Raw genomic sequence first — 25315 nt, forward strand, 5'->3', positions numbered from 1 at the left:
ATTTTTTATCATTCTGGCTTCCGAACTCTGCAATGGCATTTAGCTTTCATTTTGCTTTTTATACTTTTTCTTAAATTACTAATCCATGCTCTTGGTCCAGAATTCAAATAAATATCTTTAGCATTCTGATGAAGTCTGTGGTCATACTCTCTAGGTTTTTTTTCTCTTTGCACTGCTGTGGATATACTCTATCTCAGTATTTTTAAATGTGTTATATAAAATGTACACAGTTACAGAAAAAATGCCAATTATTTCGATGTGTAAGTTGCTGTAAAATGCTTAGGAGTGCGGGGGGGAAAACCAATTATACTGACGTATGTTACAATTGAGTTAAATACAATATTGACTGTCACAGCTTAAGTGCTGCCTTTTGTATCATTACTTTTTTTTTTTTTTTAATTTATACCTTGGACATGTGTCTGTGAATGTATGCCATGTGCATGTGGTTGTCTATGGAAGCTGGAAAGTATTAGAATCTCTGTAATTGGAGTTAGGGGTGGTTCTGTGTCACCATGTGGGTGCTGGGATTGGACCCTGGGCCTTTACAAGAGCAGCAAGAACTAAGACATCTCTCTACAAGCACCCCACCCACATTTTTGTTTTTTGTTTTTGTTTTTGTTTTTTTTCCAAGATAGGGTTTCTCTTCGTAACCCTGGCTGCCCTAGAACTCATGCTGTAGACCAGATTGGTTTTGAACACAGAGCTCCACCTGCCTCTGTCTTCTGAATTACATTTCTGGGTAGTAGTTATTGTGAAAGTTTTATTACATCATATTTATTACATTGTATAGTTTTAAATTATTTTTGTATTGATCAACACTTAGGCCCTGTCTATTTATGATTTCAAATGTTACTGTGATGAGTAACCTTTCCTATATATGAGGTTTTATGTAAAGTACATGTTTTAACAACAAATTGAAACTTTAGAATGGTGCTAATCAAGTGAACTATATTGTAGTTGGTTGTGCTAAAATCATTCAGCGCTCCTAAAAGTGTAATCTTAACATGGAAATGAAGGGTTAGAGAGGTGGGTAGCCAGTCCGTAAGAGCACTTGCTGTTTTTGCAGAGGACCTGGATTTGGTTCCAAGCATGGTAGCTCACAGAAGTTCTAAGGGATACAACACCTGGCTTCCACAGGCACCAGACAGTCATGTGGGGTGTGTGTGTGTGTGTGTGTGTGTGTGTGTGTGTGTGTGTGTGTGTGTGTGTGTATTTATGCAATAAAAAATGAATGGACTTTGTATGTATGTTTACACATAAATACATAAATACTTGATACGTATGTATATATATGGTTTAGAGTAATAAACCTGGGACCCAAGTACCCATTACTAGGGAAGTTAACTTTATTTTTAATCCATTGTCATATTCTCATACTTTTTAAAGAAAAGCCTTTTTGTGTATTTTATTTTTACTTATGTATATGTGTGTGTATATGCGTGTGGGGGCCAGAGGAGGCCAGAAAAAGGCATTGGATACGCTGTAGCTGCACTTACAGGTTGTGAGCCACCGTGTGGGTGCTGGGAATTGAACCTGGATCTTCTGAAAAAGTAGCAACTGCTCTTAATGCCTGAGCCGTCTCTCCAACCTCATATTCTTACTTTTGTCTACCTACTATGTTGACTAGTGACAATTGTTCCCCCTTTGCTGCAGAGTTTTATTATTTTTAATTACAAATCTTTATACAGTGTTTTGATCGTGTTTTTCCCCTCTTCTAACTCCTCGAAGATTCTCCCCACTTCCCTGCCCACATTACATATTTTTCTTCTTTTCAAAAACTCCCAATAAAATGAAAATCAAAACAAGCAGAAGACTGATTGGCCACTTATTCCTGGGTATGGGGCCTGCCCTGGAGTGTGGATAATACGTACGTACATACATACATACGTACATACATACATACATATCCATCCACGACATTCAGTTGGAGAAAACTGATTTTTCCCGTTGCCAATTGGTATCAATTGCAGATAGCTTCTTGGTTAGTGGTAGGAGTCTGCTTCTCCATCTTTGTGCTGGGGGTACCTGTCTAGCTTGAATCTGTGCAGGCCCAGTGCGTGCTGCCACTGTGGGTTCATGTGTGCATTGATCCTGCTGAAGACACTGTTGGAGTGAGTGTCTTCACCTCTAGCTCTTACAGTCTTTCTGCCTCTTCCACATAGATCCCTGAGCCTTTAATGAAGGAAGGCTTTAAATGAAGACATCCCATTCAGGACTCTGCCAATTGTCCAGTTGTGGGTCTCTGTTAATTCCCATCTACTGCAAGAAGAAGCTTCTCTGATGTGGGTTGAGTAAGGTACTGATCTCTTGATAGCCTGCAGAGTACCTTCCTTACCCTGATGCTAGTCAGTGGGCGAGGCTTTTAGTTAGGCGCCAGCTGACCTTGTGCTTAGTGATTTCCAAGTGTTGTCTTCAGCGACAGAGCAATCAGGTTGTGATGAGCAAACAAGGAGAGCCTTGGCAGCTGCCTGTGATATTTTGGGGTGGGGTGGGAGTCTTTGGGATCCCTTTGGCCAATGACTCAACCCATTCCTGTTTTATTTGTTGAAATAAGGTCTATCTTAGGCGGTCTCCCTATTATTTTATTGCTCTTCCCTTTGTGGGAAGGGGTTTCAAGATAAGGTTTCTCTGTGTAATCCTAGCTGTTCTGGAATTCACTTTGTGGTCCAGGCTGTCCTCAACTTGGAGATCCACCTGCTTCTGCTTCTGCTTCCTATGTGCTGAGATTAAAGGTATATGCTACTGCTGGAGAGATGGCTCAGTGTTTAAGAGCACTGACTGCTCTTCCAGAGATCCTGAGTTCAATTCCCAGGAACCACATGGTGACTTACAACCATCTGTAATGAGATCTGATGTCCTCTTCTGGTGTGTCTGAAGACAGCTACAGTGTACTCCAATATAGTAACTAAATAAATATTTTTTTTTTTAAAGTACATGCTAGGGGTTGGGGATTTAGCTCAGCGGTAGAGCGCTTGCCTAGCGAGCGCAAAGCCCTGGGTTCGATCCCCAGCTCCGAAAAAAAGAAAAGAGAAAAAAAAAAAAAAAAGGACATGCTACCACTGGCCAGTCCCTTAATTTTTTATAGTAAACTCCATATCATATATCTTTCTGCTTTTATTAATACTAATAAAATAGAATTGAGTCTAGGGTACTTGTTGAGTAGACAAGCGGTCTACCACTAAGTTCTGATTTTTATTTTGAAACAGGATATGTGATACCTCAGTCTGGCCTTGAACTGTAGCCTAGGCGGGCCTTAAACTTGACATCTTTCTGTTTCTGAAATTACCAGCCTGTAAGACTAGACCAGTCTTAATTGTTTAGCTCTAGGGGTAAAACCAAAACCCTGAAAACCTAGGTGGTATATAAGGAAACGATGCTGCTGCTGCCATTGTTGGGTAGAAGTTCTGAAGGAAAGTAAAAGAATAATTTTTTTCTTTATTAACTTGAGTATTTCTTATTTACATTTTGATTATTATTCCCTTTCCCGGTTTCCGGGCCAACATCCCCCTCCCCTTCTATATGGGTGTTCCCCTCCCCATCCTCCCCCCATTACCGCCCTCCCCCCAACAATCACGTTCACTGGGGGTTCAGTCTTAGCAGGACCAAGGGCTTCCCCTTCCACTGGTGCTAAAAGAATAATTTGAATATAATTTTGGGCTTGTAGATTGGCTTCAGCTTCTGGATGGACTCTTCTATTATCTGACTGGTCTGTTTTATGGGCCAGCAGAGGCTTCAGTAGTAGGGTAGTCAATCTGTAGGAATGGGCTACTCTTACCTTGTTTTAAGGTTACATTAAAGCTAGGTTGTTTTAGTCTAAATGTACAGTCTAGCTGGGCAGAAAGGAAAAGGATCCACTGATGTGGGCAAAATTAAGATCTGGGTCAGGCAAACCACAACAGTTGGTGTGTTTCAGTTTTATTTTATTTTATTTTATTTTTTCGGAGCTGGGGACCGAACCCAGGGCCTTGCGCTTGCTAAACAAGCACTCTACCACTGAGCTAAATCCCCAACCCCCAGTTATATTTTTATATTAAGACCACTACTGCCCGAGCCTAGGGCCTTACAGATGCTAGGCTAGTGCTCTGCTGTTGAACTAGTGTTTGACTTGTATTTATTAGATAAGGTTTCGTGACAATGGGCATGTTGGCATTATATCACATCGATTGCACTCTGACCTAAATTACACGCTGCTTTCATTCATCTAACACACTGTGTTCCTGGTTACCTTCTTCTGATTACATGAGTTGCACAGTCTATGCCCCACTGTCTTCTTCCTGTTTGATTTCTTGGCTTACTTTGTTAGCTCAGCATCTCCTTTTTTTTTTTTTCTTTTAAAAAAAAAGGTACATGAATAGGAGGTGGGAGTCCTTTTCTTCTGGGGTATAGCCACCAAGATTCCCTGTGTTCCAGCAAATAACCCACCGCACCCTCCATGATGCAAACAATTCTAATTAAACTCAGTGTGTCACAAAACAGACAAAAAGTAGGAGGGAGATTGGGAAGAACAGCTTACTCACTGGGAGTGGGAGATAAGAGAGGACAGTGGAGTGAAAATGTCAGAGTAAGTGAATAAGTGTACAGAAATGGTGTTTGAGATTTGGTAGTTAAGCAGTATTATACCTGTAGTTTGGTATTTCTTGAGAAAGTGGAAGCCATTCTGTGGTCAGCTTCTGTTGTAGCCGTTCATAAGTCTTCATTTCAGTTGTGGTAATGACTTGTTTTCCCCTTCTGTGTTTTATTCCCCTGTGCTGGTGCTTACTGAGCTTTTTATAATTTCATTTATTTATGGTTATCAAATAATCCTTTTTCCCTTATAAGTCTTAACTATTTAACTGTTCTCCACTGTTGGTCTTATAAGGGTGGTAGCCAGCATTACAACCACAGACTGTAGTGACTCCAGAAAGTTCCCTGGGATAACTTTGTTAAAAAAAGTTAGTCTCCTGTGTGGTGTTTTCTTTTGGCAATTCTTTTGAGGGGTTTGATGATCCATGCAAAACCAAAACCCCCTTTGTGTTGGTACAGTGTCACTGGAGTGCTCATAACTCTTGAGACCACCAGTCTTCTATTATTTTTATTTACTTATTTTTAGTTTTGATACAGACTCGGGGCAGAGCAGACTGACATTCACCTCTGGTGTACTTCAGACACAGGACTTTGCATGAACCTGGGTAGCATGGTGTCTGATGAGCTGAGAGATTGAGGACAGATGAAGAAAGTTACATTTAGGTTACTTCCAAGCCAACCTGGGAAGACTGGGATCATAGCAGCTCAAATCCATCACTTCTGACAAGTCTATTAGTATTCATTCATTCACTTTTTTCTTCATTTGTATTTCTTTGGCTAATTTTATTGGGGGAAGTTTCATCTATTTCTAGTCTTTTAGATATTAATTTTAGTTTGAAGGTATATTTTTGTTTTCTTTTTGCCTTTTGAATGTTTTTGTTTTTGTTTTGTGTAGTCCTGGCTGTCCTAGGACTTGCTCTGTAGACCAGGCTGGCCTTGAACAGAGAAATCTGCCTGCCTCTGTCTGGGGTTAAAGGTGAGCACCATTACCACCTGACTGGATGGTCTTTTTCTTATACTTCCTGTAATTGTTCTCTTATATTTCCTGTAATTGTTTTATGTGCATGTAAAATATTATCTCTTTAGGGATGTTGGGGGGGTACTGTGTGTGTGTGTGTGTGTGTGTGTGTGTGTGTGTGTGAGAGAGAGAGAGAGAGAGAGAGAGAGAGAGAGAGAGAGAGAGAGCGAGGAAGGCTGCATACACTTCTCTGCCTGTTTCCTCTAGGATTGTTATTTTATTTTTGAACTCAGGATAGCAGTTCCAGTAGCTTGAGGTAGGAGAGGAAATTGAGTAATGTAGCATAGCGCCTTTAATTAAGTTTCTTTTAATTTACCCCTCCTACTGCAGTCCTACAGGTACTGCCAGCCTGATCTGCCTTGATCCAGTTACCATTTGTCCTTCTGCCTTCTCGTGTTCTTTTTATACTAGTGTATTTTGGTCACTTTGTACTATAGTTCTTTTTGTTTTTGTTTTTGTTTTTTTAGTATAGTTCTTAATTTAATAAATAAATTTGAGAGTGAGTGTGTGTGTGTGTGTGTGTGTGTGTGTGTGTGTGTGTGTACGTGTACATGAGTGCAGCTGACTACAGAGGCAAGAAGAGGGCTTTGGATCCCATGAAGCTGGAATTACAGGTGGTTGTAAAGCACCCCACATGCTGGGTACCAAATTTCAGTCCTTTGGGTAATGAATGCTCTTAATTGCTGACTACCTCTTCAGCACTGTGAAGGTTGAATATAAAGGGTAATGCACGTGGAGATAGCACATTGCCTGATAGTAACTACTAGTAACCTTTAGGTAAGAGCTCATACTTGTAATTTCAAAGGCTGAGGCAGGTACATGGCCACAATGAGACCTATCTCAAACAAGAAAACAACAAAAAGTGGAAGCACATAGTATTCATGAGATGTGAGGCTGAGGTTCTCATTTTTAAAATCATAAAGTGTGCTTTCTCTGGTGTTCACCTGTCCTCATTCTCCTGTCGGGATGTTGAGTTTGTAACTTAGGTGTGCACTCTGTCTATTGTAATAGTGTTTCCATTCTAACATGGCCCTTGAAGGAAGAGGAAATGCAGAGGACTAGAGCTAGGCTAGCAGTCATGCTTTGTCCATTAGTTACTACCATGGCATTGAACTTGCTTTTATTCGTTTCTTCGGGAAGGGAAGCGTTGGTGTCAGTCATTTGAGTGTAATGATCATGTGGTACTTATTTCCAAACAAGTCACCAGTTTCAAGTCTTTCTTCATGTGTATGCAATTGGTGTGCACCTGATTGAGCTGGGAAGAGTTGAGGGTAGACACAGCTATTGAGTCAAGGACTGTAACTTAGAGCGCATGCTCCAGGCAGGTTAGGTCTCTACTCTTGTGATGGATTACTGTGATGTGAATGTGAATGGTTCAGCTTGTGCAGTCTAAATTTGTTTTTCCTTATGGTAAAATTGAAAGGATGAGCTTGGAGCTCTCCTTGTTGGGTATGCTTCATGTACTCATCTGCTGGCGCTTCCAAATTCATAGCACCTGAAGCTGCTAATGACTAGATGTCACCTGTCCATCACTTGCATGCCAGACTGTTGGATTATTACTAAAACACCTCTTTACTTTGCAATTAAGGAAATTGATGCTTATAGGGAGTTTTAGTCACTTAAATCCCTATTCAAAAAAGTTTCACACTACTAATTATTAAAGGAATTGTCAAATAGGGACTACAACTGGGTTTGGGCCCAGGACCCCTCTCCCTGCCCCGTACACACTTTGTAATATTTCCTCCTAGTCCATCAGAGATTGGCAGATCTGGGATTGCTGTGATGTTACCAGGAAAGCTGTAGTAGTGAGGGCAGGGCCTGGGAAACAAAGTTGATGTTGTAGCATTGCTCACAGCCACAGGATGAGAGGTGAGTAGATACATCAGACTAGTTCCTTTTTCTTTTTTAAAATATATTTATTTTATATATGTGTGTACACTGTCACCATCTTCAGACACACCAGAAGAGGGCATCAGAACCTATTACAGATAGTTGTGAGCCACCATGTGGTTGCTGGGAATTGAACTCTGAAAGAACAGTCAGTGTTCTTAACCTCTGTAGCCCTACAGTTTCTTTTTCTGTCTATTTTGATCTTTAATTTGGTGTTTGACTTCGGTATTCATTATATTCCTCATTAATAAATAGTTCAGCTCCATATTACATTCTAGCCATTAATTTATCAAGGCAAAAAAATATAGACTATGAGGTCATCAGTGTTGAGTTTCTGTTCTGGGAGGGATAAAGTGATTTCCTTTTACTGGCTGGCTACCCAGAAGTATTTAGTAGACATGATGAAGAGATGAGAGGAGAGCAGGATGTATGATAGTTCTTTCCTCTTTTCAAAATCATAACATACTCAGTACAGTCTCAAGACATACAGCAATACCTCAGATATTTGCAGACTAGAAAGCCATGTGTCTCAGTTAGGGTTTTACTGCTGTAAGCAGACACCGTATCAAAGGGAACTCTTATAACAGACAACATGTAATTGGGGCTGGCTTACAGGTTCAGAGGTTCAGTCCAGTATCATCAAGGAGGGGAGCATGGCAGCCTCCCGGCAGGAGCTCATAGTTCTACATCTTCATCTGAAGGCTCCTGTGAGGAGGCTCACTTACTTCCAGGCAGCTAGGGCGAGGGTCTTAAAGCCACCCACACCCACAGTGACACACCTACTCCAACAAGTCCACACCTCCTAATAGTGCCACTCCCGGGACCAAGCATATACAAACCATCACACCATGAAACCATACAGATAGTTTTAGGTTTTTTGTTTGTTTTTTATTTAAAAGATGTAAAGGAAGGGGTAGAAAGGTAAGAGTACCTGAGTTCAGTCCCAGCATCCACTATTTGTGTGTTTCACCAGCTCCAGGAGGAATCAGTATCTCTGCCTTTGGTGGGCACCGCATTCATGTGCACATAACCCACACACAAGCATGCGCACGCATATAGTTTTTAAAGGATTAAAGTTTATAATTCTGGAACCATTCCAGATCAACAAGGACATGCAAGGTCTGTAATAAAAATGCCTATAGGTTTGTCCCTGGTAACGTGTACATTCGTCGTGGACTGACAGTGGAAAAGGCTTTGTGTCTGTCGGTTCATTTAGGTCCAGCAGTGATAGGTGCCGCAGTACCTACCCATCTGACGAGGAGGAAAAGGAGGCTCAGAAAATGTTACGTTCTCAGAGTTAGACAAAATGAATGGCAAAGCTGGGGTTCTAGTGTGGATAATGTGGCTGTAGATAGGAGTTGAGCCAGTATATCCCACGTAGTATTGGAAAACTGGCGTTGTTGATAGAAGTCAGGTTTTTAGTCAAGCATATCTGTCAGCATGGCACTGGGATGGTTGAGGCTCATCTGACCTCGACTACCTAATCTTTTTGAGGCCAGCTTAGACTACAAGAGACCTTGGCTCCAAAAAAAGCTACTGCTTTTACAAAATGACAAATACTATGAAAAATGTGATTTCCGTAGATATATAATTACTGTCAAATGCAGTAAACATTTCCAGTGTTTATTTTACATTTCAGTAACTTAACATCCCTATAGATGATCACAGGTATGTAAACCAGCAGTAAGTAACGTGTACAGGTCACACTTGAGGTTACTGTTTTGAGTCTATATTAGTGCCAGGAAAGCCATGTGCTAAGAAATTTTACTCACTTCAAATGAAGATTGAAAGAGAAGTCAGTTCTTTGTGGGATGAAAATAGTAAACAGATATAATGGGCTTGGAGGGCTAATACTCATTTCTAGAAGAGACAGTATAAATGCCTGTTCGCATTGCAAGTTGGTGACAGTTTGAATATTTAAAACCTTATACCAGGTTTTAAGCACACCAGGATTTTGTGAACTGACAAAAAATTGATGTGATGGAGATCTTAAAATTTCATCACATTAGAGAAAACAGCTGCGGGAAACACTTAGCCAAATAACATTAGGACTGTGACACATTGATAGTATTGCTGACATGTGATAGCCTTTATAGAATTATTGAAAAGGCTTGAGTTTTTGTACCTAGTTGTTCGGTTTCACGGCTTTTTCCTTTCTTTTACAACTTTCCACTGTTGGTACAGCAGCTTACAAAGCCTGGGATCCCTAAAGTACATTGAACATTGTATTTGACCCATATGATGATCTAAAACCAGGGTACCCTTTGCATTTGAACTGACCATATCTTTCTCTTCCCTTACTTGCCAATGATATTTAATCTCTTTGACCTGCTAGTTAGTGGCTTTCACTGCTTACTCAACAACTGAGGTGTACTTTTAGCTTGACATCTGAGGCCTTCATGGTCACTGCAGTATACCACCCAAATTCTAAATCACCTCCACTTTCAGGGATTATGATCTTGTAGATCACACAGCACCGTCCTATGGTTTTATTCTTTCTTAAGGTCTGCCCTTGTGAAATGCACTTACATACTGTGGCCTTTCAAGGGAGGCTGCGGATTTTGGCTGAAGAGATGTGTTAGATTATTTTGAGAATGGCCATCTTTATTAAGGTAGTCCTTTTGTCCAAATGAGTCACTTTGCCTTTACCTTTTTTTTTTTTTTTTTTTTACAAAACCACCCTTTTTTTTTATGATTTACTATTTAAATTTTATATGCATTGGTATTTTGCCTCCATGAATGTCTGTGTGAGGGTGTTGGATCCCTGGAACTTGAGTTGTACATGGTTGTAAGCTGCCATGTGGGTGCTGGAATTTGAACCTGGACTTTCTGGAAGAACAGCTAATGCAGTATTCTTTACCCCTGAATCATCTCTCCAGCCTTGGATACATTTGTTTTTGAGACAGGGCTTCACAGAGTGGCACAGACTGATTGATCTCAGAATGGCTGACCAGCATAGACTGGCTTGGAACCTTGAGTCTTGTTTTAGCCTCCCAAGTCTTTCAGTTACAGTTGTGAGCCACCATGCCCCTTTAAATAAGTTTGTTTTTAAACATTATATAAATGTAACACAGTTCAATCATCAGTACTCTGTAGGAAGCAAACTTAAAAATAAGTTTGTGTTTAGCTGCATGTTGTGGTATGTAATTTTAATCCCAGCATGCAGGATGCAGAAGTAGACAGACACATCTTCCAGTCCAGCCAGGGTTACCCTGTCTCTAGATAGATAGATAGATAGATAGATAGATAGATAGATAGATAGATAGATAGATAGATTACCCTGTCTCTAGATAGATAGATAGATAGATAGATAGATAGATAGATAAATAAATAAATAAATGGCTGGAAAGATGATTTTTTGGCAGCTCTGCCAGACAACCTTGGTTTGGTTCCCAGCACCCACTCTGCCATCTGTAATTGTAGTTCTAGTGGATCTGATGTAGCTGTTGCAAACATGCAGTTCACATACATATGGTACATATACATATGTGCAGGCAAAACAATTGTACACATAAATCTAAAAGCATTAGTTGGATAATTTGTATCTCAGTGCTAATTGTGGTTAAGTCTTTGCCTGGTAACTGTAGTCTGAGTTGTCTTTAGACTTAAAAATCTTTTGTTTTAGTCACTTAAATTCTTGACCATGTAATATTTGATTAATTGGTAGATCATGAGCTTAATACAGAGACTCAAGATTATATCCTTTCTGAAAAATGCAGTTTTATTTTTGGAGGCTGTTAGACTATAGATGTCTCAACACTATCAAGATTTGTTTTTTAGTGTTTCTTTAGACTCATAATGCCATGACTTTTATTCCTAAGATACAACGTTGTTCTGGTTTAATCTGAAAGCTGAAAGGGACTCTGACTATATGGACTTGAGTTTCCCTAACACTGTGGCCTTTGAGACTGTGTCCTCTGTAAACTGCCCAGAGTCACTATGAACCAGAGTCACCATAGGACCAAGGATCTGTCTATACATGGCTTCTTGTGGCTCACTTTTCTGCCTAGTGCATTCTGTCTAGTGCATTGTTAGCAAGTCTATCCCCCCTATTTCCTCTCTTCAGAACCATAGAGCCCCACTGTCTGCACAGCACTGTGATTTGAAGCTAATCAGGGAGAACATGCTCTTTGGTGATTATGCTCTGTTTGAAGACCTAAATTGGTAATGAGAACATGTTAAGAATGACTTTATTAAGTAGTTGACTACATGTAAATTTTAGGGCCTTAGTCTATATAAATGTTTACATTTATTCAATTACTAAGTTCATAATTTATGGTTAAGCACCATGGCCATTGGTAATCTACTTGTGAGCAAAATCAAACATAGTTGATGCCAAATTATTTCTCTGTGTTTTTATGTTTGTTTATGGGTATGGGGGTGGCATGAATGTCAAGAGAACTCATAGGATCCTTCTACCATGTGGATACCCAGGGATTGAAGTCAGGTTTATAGACTTGGCAGTGAACACATTTACCTACCAAGCTATCTGACCAGCCTCTTTACTTATTTTTAAAATGGTGTCTGTCTTTGTTAGTGTGTGTGTTTATTGTGTTTATGCATGTGATGGTGTGTGTACCCATACCTGTTTAACCCAGTCTCAAAGCTAACTGGCTCATGAGCTTTTGAATGGTTCTTCTATTTCATCCTGGAAATACTGGAGTCAAAGATGGTTGCACCATGTCTGACTTTTCTGTGAGTTTCAGGGATAGAACTTTGAACATCAGGTTTGGGTTTGTAGTACCTGGCCCATGAATAATTTTTATGGATGCAGAGAATAAAGCTTTGAACATTTTACAGGCTGCTTTTTTTTAATTTTAAGTATGCTTTAAATTGAGTGGTTATTTTTAGTTTGAAGTCTTTTAGCACACCCATCACTTGTCATGGGTCAGTTTAAAGCTGATAGTTCAGCTGGGAGACTAATTCGAGTTCTATTTAAGACATACAAGGCAAAGCTGTAGGTTGATGTCTAGACCTGAAGAGTCTAAATTATATAAACATATTAGAAATGGAAGCAGAGAGATGGCTGAGCATTTAAGAGCTCTAGCTACTGTTCTTCCAGAGGACCCTGGTTCAATCCCCAGCTTTCATATGGCTTACAATAACAGCCAGTCTGACCTTTAGTAAGCATTGCACTCTGGGATACACAGATAAATGTGCAGGCAAAGCACTCATACATATAAGAATAAATCTTCAAAAATTGTTTTAAACCTGATAACCAAATATAGTTGACGTGTGTGGGGGGTGGTGTTCGCACACTCTGTGTTCTAGCATTTGCTTTAGCTTCTAATGCCTTTCTTTGGTTATTAAGATCAGTTTTATAGCAGGCTGAGGAAAGAGCAAGGGGAAAGGTGGTAAATACTTTCAAGTATTCCCAGGCTCCTTTTTCATAGTTTTTAGGTGACTATTAGGCTTTACCGAAAAGAAGACTGAAGTTCAGGTCAGTGTCTACCTTCTTTCATTATTGCCTGCTGAGAATTCAAACAGCTGTTCTTTCAAGCTAGGAGTCTTACATGAAGTTACCAAGGACCTCTGTATTGCTGGCTTGATCACTTAAAAAATGACTTTTTTTATTTTTTACCGTTTCCATGTAGTTGTTAAACTTGTCAGAGTACAGCTTTAAACCTCTTCCAGTTCTACCTCAGTAACACAGAGCGTGTCTTTAGTGTTGGTGGACCTGGGAGTAGAACATGCAGCTCTGTGCATGCAGCTTTGTGCGTGCTGGACATACGCTTTACTCTTGACTTACGCTTTACTCTTGACTTACGCCATCAGCTCTTATATAAATGTCGGATCGTTGAACTATGCATATTCTTTGATGATTTAAAAAAATGTGCAAATAGGAGGGTAATGTACATTTTATAACATCACTTTTAAATTTGAGAAACCTTTTTGTTATGAAGAGGTAGAGTAGCCTGATTCTGCTAGAGGTTGCTCTGTAGTGTGTCATGTGAAATCAACTGTTCTCATTTGTTGGATCAAATTTGTTTATGGCATTGTTGTCGTGGTTATATTTAAAAACTTAAAATTCTACTTTACATTATTTTCCATTAGGAAACCACCCCTACCACTAATCCCCCACCTGCGGAAGAGGAAAAAACAGAGTCTAATCAGGAGGTTGCTAATCCAGAGCACTATATTAAACACCCTCTACAGAACAGGTAAACTTTCTGCTGAGTAGTTTTCTGACTTAGGTAGTAAGGGTGTGGTGAACAAGATGGGTTTACAGAGAAAGAAAAGTTAGGTATGACTGGTTTCAGATATGCTCAGTTGTCAGCCTGTAGAGGATTATTATTAAAGCAGAAGGAACACCACTAAAGGCACAGGAAAGAGTGGAGGGCTGTGGGGACCAGGAACATGGCTCATTCAAGTTTCAAATGTATGTTTACAAATAACAATTTATCTTACTTTTTTGTGTTAGTTATTTTTTAGATTTGTTTTTATGTGTATGGGTGGTGTTTGGCCTGCATCTATGATTGTGTACCCGTATGTGTACAGTGACTGTGGAGGCCAGAAGAGAGCATTAGATCCTCTGGAACTAGTTATATAGATAATTTTCTGAACCACCATGTAGGTGTTGGGAATTGTATATGGGTTGTCTGCAAGAGTAGCCAGAGCTCGCTCTTTCTGAGTCACCTGTCCAGCCCCTCTTACTTTTAATTACATTTACATTGTCGTATAACAAAATCTATTTTTGTCTTTAAAAAATAGGCATTTTAGAGCCTGGTGTGGCAGCACGTGCCTTTAATCCTAGCACTGAGGGAGGCAGTGGTCTTTGAGTTAAAGGCCAGCTTGGTGTGTAAAGAGAGTTATTTAAGCGCTTGCCTAGCAAGTGCAAGGCCCTGGACTCGGTCCTCAGCTCTGAAAAAAAAAAAAAAAAGAGAGAGAGTGAGTTATTTATTTTTGTGTCTATGCGTATAAACAATGTGAAGGTTTCATGTGTCATAGCACAAACTTGAGGTCACAGGACAAACCAAAGCTGGCTTTTGCACGGGTTCTAGTAGTCCAAACTCAAAGTTAACCAGGCTCCCACTGCAAGTGCTTTTGCCTGTCCTGTGGTGTTTATTTGGTTCCATTTTCCTCTTTTAAGCTAAAATTAGTTTATTAAATAAGTGGCTAGCACTACCCTGGCTAATCCTCAGCACCACTGTACCTCTCCAAGTCTGACTACCTTAGTGCCTTAAGTAAGTAGAACCCGTGTGTGTGTGTGTGTGTCATATAGCCTCATGTTCTTAGACTTTGTCCTTGTTATACCATGTTAGATTAATTTGATTAATTTCCCATTGTATGTCAGTTCTACATTTTACACCATTTTCCTACTAATGGGCACTTGTACTTTTTGACTGGTAAATAATTCAGCCATGAATGTGGGTGAACAACTGTTTATATGCTGGCTTTTATTTTCAGGTGGGCACTCTGGTTTTTTAAAAATGATAAAAGCAAAACTTGGCAAGCAAACCTTCGGTTGATCTCTAAGTTTGATACTGTTGAAGACTTTTGGGCGTAAGTAATTTTAAGATACTTAGACTTTTAAGTTGTATACTTTTTTTTTTTTATCTTACATCATTCACAAAATGAAAGATGAGTATCTCCTCACAAATGTTTGAGTTGGTAATTATGCTTCACATCATGCATTGATGAGTATATAAAAAAGCCCACCACCCTTACAAACAGCAAACATATTCATTATAGTCAACCTTTAGGTACGATTACTCTGTATTCTTCATCTTCCCATGAAATTCCTCTTTTATTATCCTAGAATTTGATAGCTTTTTTTGGTTTTCCTTCTCTTGTGCAGTTGCCTAAATAAATATATTTGTGTCATACTGAGTACTAGAGAGACTTATTAAACAGTCCCGTTTCTGCAAACAGTTTTTAGTATAATATTTGGAATTTCCCTGTTCAGGGTATCAAAAATTGAAGTTAACTAAAATCAACTTTCAGAGATTAAAACTCAGAGGAATATCAAGGTAATGATAGTATCTGTGATCTTAGTTCATTAATTTTATTGTAATTTATCAAAGAGTAATCAATGTTTTTTAGGTTTTTAGTTTAGGAAGAAGTTAACTTGGATCATAAATTTTTCAAGACAGAATATAAACAAAAGTTTGTTCCGAGAAGTGTGTGTGTGTTTGAGACAGGATGTAACTGAATTGTTGGTGATATCCTGGCATTCTAGAACTTGGGATCTGCCGCCGCTTTTACCTACTAAGGCATAGCAGGTAAACACTGCCCATGCCTAAGATGTTTTGAAATTGTTTATCGTAAAACAGTAGTTTTTGTTTTGTTTTGTTTTTTCCAAGGATCAAATTCAGGACCTTGAACGTGATAGGCAAGTGCTGTACCATTGAGAGGCATCCTAGCTCATCCAAAGTTGATTTGTCTTGAATTTTTTAGAGAACATACAGGGAAATACTGTTTGAGAATATGAGAGGCAAAAGTTGAAGGAGAGTTTTGAGTTACCTTGAAGTTACTATTCTGTGTTCATATTAGGCTCATACATGCTGAATTTAGGGCTTAGCTTTTTTTTTTTTTTTTTTGGTTCTTTTTTTTCGGAGCTGGGGACCGAACCCAGGGCCTTGAGCTTCCTAGGCAAGCGCTCTACCACTGAGCTAAATCCCCAACCCCAGGGCTTAGCATTTTCATATAATTCTGAGTCTATATTTTTCTCACATAGACTAGATTGTAGTGGTTAAATTCATAGCTATATATTTTTTTAAGGACACAATCCGTATTCAGTGTTTCCAGTGCCTGTACAGATATTTGCTTATTATAACATATTTGGTATTCATTGAATCATTGAAAAAGGCAACATATAGAAAGAATAAAACTGCTGAATTCACTTTTTTCTAACATTGTTTTGTTTTTCATGAAACATTTCAGCTTTTCTAGAATGAATAGAGGTAGCTGTCTAAATTGGACTTCTTGAAAGGATCAAGTGGTTTTGTACTCTCAATATTTTACTCTCAATGTTTTACTATAAGACTTTTTAATAACTCTGAAGCGTTCTTTACACACAAATTAGTTCTCCAGTCTCTTGCAAAGGAAAAAGAAAGGGTTTGAACCCCATGTCCACTCACAATGTGCACTTAGTCTGCACTGCTTGGCCTCTACCTGTTTATCCAAGCTTGGCTCCAGGACTCTGATGGGGCACAGCCCTACCCTCTGGTTAGTGTGAGCAAAAGCCCTGGGAACTGGGACTGAGAGATTGGGTAGGACCATTTACCTTTCTGGACAGATTAGGCCACTTCCTGCTTTCTCACTCTTTTTTATAGATTTTTATAGAAACAATTCTTTAGTCCTTTTGCTTTAGTCCATGTAATCCTAAGATTCTTAAGGTTTGGGAACAGTCATTAGATACCGTATGCTATCTTATTTAAGGTGGATTATACTGTGTAATGTGGTAAGAAAGATGTAGAATTCTTTTCAAAATTGTCTGAAATATTCTAGACAAAGTAAGCACAGGAAAACTGGCCTCATGTAATGCTGTTCAAGGTTTGTAACTAAGATAAACTCTGCTCTCTGGAGGTGGGCAAATAGTCATCAATGTGTAATTCAGTTTTACTGCAAGAGATAAGTGATACAGCCTTCTTCTGCCTTTAAGAAGTGGATGCGAAATATCTATCTCAAAAACCATTCCATGGTTTAAGTATTTGGGAAATAGCACAGGAACACACACAGATCCACCTGTTGGTATAGCCTGTGATGCTAGCATGTGCCTGAGCTCCCCACACTCCGGTGCTGACTGATAGGAACCATTTCGAGTTGGAGAACCACTGCTGTGTTCACACTTGGACACTTGCAGAGGTGATGATGTTGATTGGGCCACACAGTACTGATGGTTTGTTTTAATTTTCTTAAGCACACATGGACGCATTGAATTAACAAATGATATTTTTGCTAGACTAGTCATTTGGGATAGTTGTTTGTATTAGTTTACATTATAAATTCTTTGAATGTAATCATTATTTAGACCCGTTTTGTTCATTTCAGAAATTAACTACGTAGAATGAAAAAAGAAAAACAAATCTACATACTTTTATGTTTTTTTTGTATTTTCCAAATGTGTGTGTATGTCTGTGTAAGCACCCAAACCCTGCATTACATATTATGTTTTTAATTATTATTTTCTTTTACCTAGTCTATACAACCATATCCAGTTGTCTAGTAATTTAATGCCTGGCTGTGACTACTCACTTTTTAAGGTATGCCTAATCGATGATTGTTTATATTTATTACAGGACCAGACCATTCAGGTATTTGTAAAAACTGGCCACAAATTCAGGCAGTTGACTTTACCAGGCTTGAATACAGTGCTCTGTGGTATGACTTAGTTACTCATGGGAACATCCTGGGATTGACTTTGAGCCTTGCTAATTCTGTGCAGCCCTTCCTGGATATACTTGAATAGACTGACTTCGTCAGCTAATTTTAAACCCATGAGATATTTATAAACAGACCTTTGTCAGGTGCCTAGGATAGGACATTAATTAGCTCATATTACATAGTTTCTAATGGAGCTTCTAAAAGGTTTCTGCTGGGGAACTTTCAGAACCTTTAGGTGACATGAAGCCATGCAGTTGATGTCACTGACCTTGAGAGTTCAGTGAGGCGGTGGGACACTGTAGTTACGTGCCTCTGGCATGTAGTCCTTGTGTATGTTTAAAAGCTGTGCCAATGGCAGGGTACAGGGAATGAAAGAAAGGTTGTCAATGTTCCTTGCTGATTCTAATGTTGTGTCTCAAACTAAGTAACACTATTGTCTAATGCTGTGTTCTTATCCTGCAGGATGGTATTGAGCCTATGTGGGAAGATGAGAAAAACAAACGGGGAGGACGATGGCTAATTACATTGAACAAGCAGCAGAGACGAAGTGACCTCGATCGCTTTTGGCTAGAGACAGTAAGGCCTTAAAATGAAAAAACAGCTGTAGGATGTAGTCTCCTTTCTCTTACTAAAAGCACCTGTTCTAAAGAAGGCCTTGGGCTCATGTGGGATCACATACACTAAAACCAGAACAAAATAGAAATTAGTGTGGTCCTTGTGGAAGGATGGTATGTAAATTCCTGAAGCATTTTGGTTTTTTGACATAATTGGAAGGTATGTTAAGGAAAACAAGCCAGACTTAGGAAGAGTAATATGGTATGTCTTCTCTCATATGTGGAGTGTAGGTTTTAAATACATATGTATGTTTGCTTACATAATCTATATGTAGGACAGAGAAGACATGTACTAGGAAGTAGAAGGTGGCCCAGATGGGATAAGACAAAGAGAAGCACTGAGGAGATGGTGAATCGGATATGGCAGGGAGCCTGAGGATAGGTTAGGAGAGCATGAGTCTGTAAATGCCATGATGAAACCCACACCTCTATACTAACCTGAAATACAGAGTGGAAATACATTTAAATAGGAGGGAGGTTCTTAGTGTGTATAGGTGTGACCTTTCCTGTTGAATAACAGTCACCAGCCTGAGCTAAGCTGGTGATGCAGCTCAGGATCCTGCTGCCTCAAACCTTTTGATTGCTGGGATTATAGGCATGTGCTATTTGGCAAATAATTTTTATCCATCCTGTGCATATCATATACATATGATGAATGATCCAGTAAATCATTTCTATCATTCTACGAGTCAGATAAAAAATGGGACAGCAGCAGGTGAATCTCTATGAGTTGAGGCCAGCCTGGTCTATAGAGAGTACCAAGTCAGCCAGGGATAGACAAAGAAACCCTGTCTCAAAACCAAAAAAAAAAAAGTGGCTGACATTAACTTTACCTCTACCATCAGGTTTCCCCTCTTATTTCATTCACTAATCAAAAATAATAGGATTTTATCCTTTGTGATTAATGTAAAGTTTTTATAACCCATTTATAGCACTGCTGTAATGAAAAATTATTAAAAATTGAAATTAGTGGAGCAAGTAATAAAATTATTGGTTAATATTATTTAAAACTAAATGTGTTGTGATACACTTTAGCACTTTGGTTTTATGAGCTACACTATGAAATCATAGGCATATTCTGTGGTCAGGTTCTAGATCATAATTTTGGGACTGAAGTTCCAAGTTAATGCCCCCCCCCCCCCCTTTTTAACCACTCTACTCGATACCTGATTTACAGTTAGCACTTATTAAGTGAATAAGTACTTATATGGATCAGTAGCTTTTTTTTTCTTTTTAAAGATTTCTTTTTTAAATTTTATTGACAAGTACACTGTAGCAATCTTTAGACATAACAGAAGAGGGCATTTGATCCCATTACACATGGCTGTGAGCCACCATGTGGTTGCTGGGAATTGAACTCAGAACCTCTGGAAGAGCAGCCAGTGCTCTTAACCACTGAGCCATCTCTCCAGCCCGATCAGTAACATTTTAAAGCAAAGATTTAATCATGTTTTGGAGGAGAGTATGAGTAACCATTTTGGAAGGCCATAGGTGTCCCTCAGCCTTTGTAATGCTGCAAACCTTTAAACAGTTGCTTGTATTGTGGTGACCCTTAACCATAAAGTTGTTTTTGTTGCTACTTCATAACAAATTTTGCTACTGTTCTGAATTGTAATATAAATACCTGTGTTTGCCAATGGTCTTAGGCAGCCCCTTTAGAAAGATCATTCAACCCCCACAAGGGGTGTGACCTCCATGTTGGGTGCTGCTGCCAAAGGAAAAGGGCCATTTCAGTTTTGTAGGCTGAGGAAAACTGTGATGGATTGTGGAGCTGAGTGTATTTAATGCCACTGAACTCTACCTCAAAACTGTTAGAAGATGGCAGTTATGGACACATAAATATGTTTGTCATTGTGATAATTATTTGTCAACAACCTAAGCTGCTGAGCAGATGGATATTCATGAGATCACTTTTATGTGTGCCCAATTTGCAGAAAGCGTTAAAACAATTGAATTTTATTTTATTTTTTAAGCCAAGGGAAAAATAATATAAACAAGTAAAATATAGACATTTTAAAAGTTGGTTCTTGGAGCTGGATGGCTCAATAGTTAAGAGCACTGACTGCTTTTAACCAAAGGAGATGATTGATGGTCAGTTCTCAGTACCCATATGGCAGCTCACAACTGTCTGTAATTTGAGTTCCAGGTAACCTGACACCCTCACACAGACACACATGCAGGCAGAATACCAGTATACACAACAAGAAACACATTAGGCTTTGTTGTTTTTTATTTATTTTTTTAAAAGTCATTTTGTAGGGCTGGAGAGATGGCTCAGTGGTTAAGAGCACCGACTGCTCTTCCAGAGGTCCTGAGTTCAATTCCCAGCAACCACATGGTGGCTCACAACCATCTGAAGACAGCGACAATGTACTCATATATACTAAATAAATGAAATATTTAAAAAAAAAAAAAAAGTCATTTTGTAAACTGCTCTGTGATTCTTTAGGTAAGGGTGCTTGTTTCCAAGTCTGACTACCTGAGTTTAATTCCCAGAACCCACTGCTCTCTTACCTCCATTGGTTTGCCACAACATGTGTGTCCTGTCTTCACAACAAAACGCAGTCAGATCTTACTCATTTGCTTTCTTGTGTCTAGATCAGGATAGCTTCAGACTTGCCAATGCTGCCTCTTCCTGACCAATGTCAGATGTCAGTTGTTGATTAGAATTAGTTTAGTTTTATAACTATCCCTAAGAGTCCTGCGCTTTCTTCTTAGTTGTTGATGATCTATATAGTCAATGTAATTTGCTATTTTTGTTTTATTTTTAGCTGCTGTGCCTTATTGGAGAATCTTTTGATGACTACAGTGATGACGTGTGTGGAGCTGTTGTCAATGTTAGAGCTAAAGGTGATAAGATAGCAATATGGACGACTGAATGTGAAAACAGAGATGCAGTCACACACATAGGGTGCGTTGTGCTCCCCTCCTTGCTTCCTTGACTATTTATTAACTAAATGTAGACGTCCTTTACATACATAGCTTTAGACAGTTGGATTTATAAACTTTTTATTTTCTTCGTAAATGTTTTCCTGGGGGCTGGGGATTTAGCTCAGTGGTAGAGCGCTTACCTAGGAAGCGCAAGGCCCTGGGTTCGGTCCCCAGCTCCGAAAAAAAAAAAAGAACCAAAAAAAAAAAAAATGTTTTCCTGGACACAAGTTTGGATCCTGTTAACGTTGAATGTGTTTGTCTTTTCTATTGCTGTAACATGGCTTTGCACTGGTGGTGCATGCACTGTCTAGGACAGCTTCCTCCCATACTTAGAGCCCATGTGTTTATAAGTTTCTCTGTTGAAAATTTTATTTTTTATAATTCATACACATAAGTTTTGCTAGAAGTCTCTTTGATTACATGAAAATTAGTAAAAAGCAAAATGAAGTTTGATTCTAAGTGGAATTTGCAATGAGTCATTGTTGACTTGTCATTTTTCATCTTTTAGTATTAACATTGACCTGTTAGCAGTGTTGTATTTCTTCAAAAAACAGAAATTGCTACAGAACTTTTTGTGTCAGTATTAGATGTTTTGAAGTTTTATAACTACCTAGAAGAGGCTTGTGCTTTCTAAGTTGTTGATGATCTGTATACATCTTAACTTCAGTTTTCCAAGGAAAAAGTTTTTCAATGCTTCCAGCTGACACAGTTTAACTTCTTGTTGCTGTGTGCGCGCACACGCACGCACGCGCACACACACACACACACACACACACACACACACACACACACACACACGTACATTTTTTAATAGTAAAGAGTATTTTTAAAAAAACTGTTACAATGTCATTTCATACTAATTGCCTTAAAAAAAAAACAAAAACAAAAAAACTTTGGAAGAAGTATGATTCTGCCAGGGGTAAAACTGTGGAAATGGCACTTTTGTTTTAGTTTTACTGTTTGTTTTTTGAATGTTCTGTATTATTTCTTTCTAAGATTAAAAATTAAGTTCTCTGCTCTTTTCTCAGGTTTTTGTCGGTCTTATTTTATACCCACTTACAATCTAGCCACACAGCTTTCATTTTTATAGCTTTTGTTGTTTCTTCTCAACCTTTAGATGTGTTTCATTCCCTGAAGATTAGACTGTTAACACCTCGACATCCCTCCACCCACCCACCCACTTGAAGCAGGGTCTCTGTGTACCTAGCCCTGGCTCTGTCAGAACTCACGCTGTAAACCAGAGATGTGCCTGCCTCTGCTTCCCAAGTGCTGTGATTAAAGGCGCGCACCACAATGCCCAGCCCCCTTTTGGCCTTTTAAGGAGAGATTTCTCTAATACTGCAGATGAGCTTTAGACCCTCTGAATTGTAGTTGATAGTCATATACCTAAGCCCTGTTTAGTACACATCACATTTTATTTTTAAAGTAGTCACAACTAATTTGAAAATTGGTTTGTGAAGTTGATACATAAGGCAAAATAGAATTCATATGTAAATAGAATTTTTATTTTACTTTTTGAGATAGGATCTTGCTATGTTAACCAAGCAATTGCTGTGAGCCCGTGAGCTGATTCTGATTTGCCCGTTTCTGTTTGGTATAATCGTACCTTTTTATTAGTAGTAATAATAAAGACAAACCTGGTGGGATTCCAGTTGTCTGTAACATGATTAAAGTATAGTTGTGAAAGTAAAGACTAATTTTTAATTTTGCTAGTTATACTGAAAGAAAATGAACACATTTTGATTTGCATTTTTAATGCATCGACTAATACACTACAGCTTTATAAAATGCATTTAAATCCTTTTTCTTTTTTAAAGAAATACTAATGTTTCTTGTCTCCTGTGTCTTGTAGGAGGGTATACAAGGAAAGGTTAGGACTTCCTCCGAAGATAGTGATTGGTTATCAGTCCCACGCAGACACAGCTACAAAGAGCGGCTCCACCACTAAAAATAGGTTTGTTGTTTAAGAAGACACCTTCTGAGTATCCTCACAGGAGACTGCGTCACGCAATCGAGATTGGGAGCTGAACCAAAGCCTCATCAAAGCAGAGTGGACTGCACTGAAGCTGACTCCATCCAAGTGTTGCTAAGATATAAGAGAAGTCTCATTCGCCTTTGTCTTGTACTTCTGTGTTCATTCTCCTCCCCCACCCCAATTTTTGCTAGTGTGTCCACCATCCCAATCAAAGAATTACAGTATACGTCACCCCAGAACCCACAGATGTGTTCCTGGCCCGCTCTGTAACAGCCGGGTAGAGTTACCACGACACACACTTGCCTTTCCACAGTATTCGAAAAAGAACGTGCATTTCTGTCACCTTAGCAGGAAAAGATCTGGTTTTGTTCCACTCCATGCAGGAGCGGATTTGCTGGTGTGAGAGTCTAAGTACAGCTTTCTAGCAACCTTCTGTTTTCTGTCACAGCATTGTCCTTGCTGTCCTCTTGCTGATGGCTGCTAGATGTTAATTTATTTGCTTCCCTCCTTGATAACATTAGTGATTCTGATTTCAGTTTTTCATTTGTTTTGCTTTTGTTTTTTTCCTCATGTAACATTGGTGAAGGATCCAGGACTATGACAGAAAGGTGGAATAAACATTACATTTGTGCATTCTTTGGTAATTTTTTTGTTTTTTGTAACTACAAAGCTTTGCTACAAATTTATGCATTTCATTCAAATCAGTGATCTATGTCTGTGTGATCCCTAAACATAATTGTGGACTATAAAAATGTAACACCATAATTACATTCCTAACTAGAATTAGTTGTCTGCTTTTGTATCTTTATGCTGTACTTTAACACTTTGTATTACTTAGGTTATTTTGCTTTGGTTACAATGGCTCAAGTAGAAAAGCGGTCCCATCCATATTAAGACAGTGTACAAAACTGTAAATAAAATGTGTACAGTGAATTGTCTTTTAGACAACTAGATTTGTCCTTTTATTTCTCCATCTCTAGAAGGAATCTGTACTCCATATTGCAAGGCAGTCTCTTGTGTCTTCTTAGTGTCTTCCCCATGCACAGCCTAAGTTTGGAGCACTAGTTTATTATTATGTTTATTACAATTTTTAATAAATTGAATAGGTAGTATCACATGTAATTAAACTGATGTGGCTATCTTTTTTGATAAAGTTAAGACACAGTTTTTCAGTCTTAGGTTAATAATGTACTTAGAATATGTTAAAATTCATGAGAATTGGGATTTTGGTGTATCACCATTTGATAGGAACAGTGGCTATAAACTGAGTGTTGAGTTTAAGATGTTTTTACTTAATGGCCAGAAAATTAGAATAAGGAAGGTTAGGGGAATGTGCATTAGGAACATTAGTGTTACTATCTGAATAAAACATAATAAACAAGTATTAAGAACTATTTATATTGGTCAGTTGTTGCAGTATGGTTCTCTGTAAACTTGAAACCTTGATCTATTCCTTGTATCATTTAAAGCAAACATGAAGACATTTTGTCTGCACTACATAACTGTGTATTGTTTGGATCTAGTGAAATGAGGTGTGGCTGTCACAGACCAAAGGGTAAGCTGAACTGTGGGTGGCAGAGTGGAGACCGCTGGTGAGAGAAGAATGCTCTGTAAGTGGTTATTATTATGAGTTCATCCTTTTCACACTGGTAACTTGATAAAGATCCTTATAAAATAAATATGGAATTAATAGCATTGCTCTTATTATGTACTTAAAGAATGACTGCTCTTGCTGTCGCAAACACTCCGGGTTCAGTGCTTTGGCAATAGTGATGCTTACAGTCTTGGCATTCTGTACCTAATGTCTGTCTGTGGACATTGCAGCAGGGGTGGCCTGTGTCGGGCTGCATTCCTGGCTGTCTTGTGAATGTGAGGCCCGGGTTGGACACCTGGAGCTGATTGATACAGTGCCGTCATGAAAGTGGCTGGTGATAGGACTTCCTTACCACAAGTGGGTTTCTAGTAGGTGTATCTATTAGCGATTAATGCTTGTATTTC

At 38.8% G+C, this 25315-nt stretch overlaps 1 protein-coding gene across 6 annotated transcripts in view; it reads left to right on the forward strand.

The window, feature by feature from the left end:
• Eif4e (eukaryotic translation initiation factor 4E) overlaps window positions 1–25012 on the forward strand; it is a 36320-nt gene extending 11308 nt beyond the window's left edge. For 2 of the 6 annotated variants that reach the window (XM_063281172.1, XM_063281173.1), the window contains 6 exons: window positions 13526–13632; window positions 14879–14974; window positions 17613–17676; window positions 18260–18373; window positions 21183–21322; window positions 23195–24711. In XM_063281172.1, the coding sequence (XP_063137242.1) occupies window positions 13526–13632; window positions 14879–14974; window positions 17613–17676; window positions 18260–18373; window positions 21183–21322; window positions 23195–23309 (636 nt within the window). In that variant the 3' untranslated portion in view covers window positions 23310–24711. Of the gene's footprint in view, window positions 1–2155; window positions 2297–13525; window positions 13633–14878; window positions 14975–17612; window positions 17677–18259; window positions 18374–21182; window positions 21323–23194 lie in introns of those variants that run through there. The other 4 variants (XM_063281174.1, NM_053974.2, XM_063281175.1 and 1 more) reach the window with 4 other exon arrangements.
• The last annotated feature ends 303 nt before the right edge of the window (window positions 25013–25315 follow it).

Source organism: Rattus norvegicus, chromosome 2 (assembly GCF_036323735.1).
Source record: "Rattus norvegicus strain BN/NHsdMcwi chromosome 2, GRCr8, whole genome shotgun sequence".
In the NCBI taxonomy this organism is placed as follows: domain Eukaryota; kingdom Metazoa; phylum Chordata; class Mammalia; order Rodentia; family Muridae; genus Rattus; species Rattus norvegicus.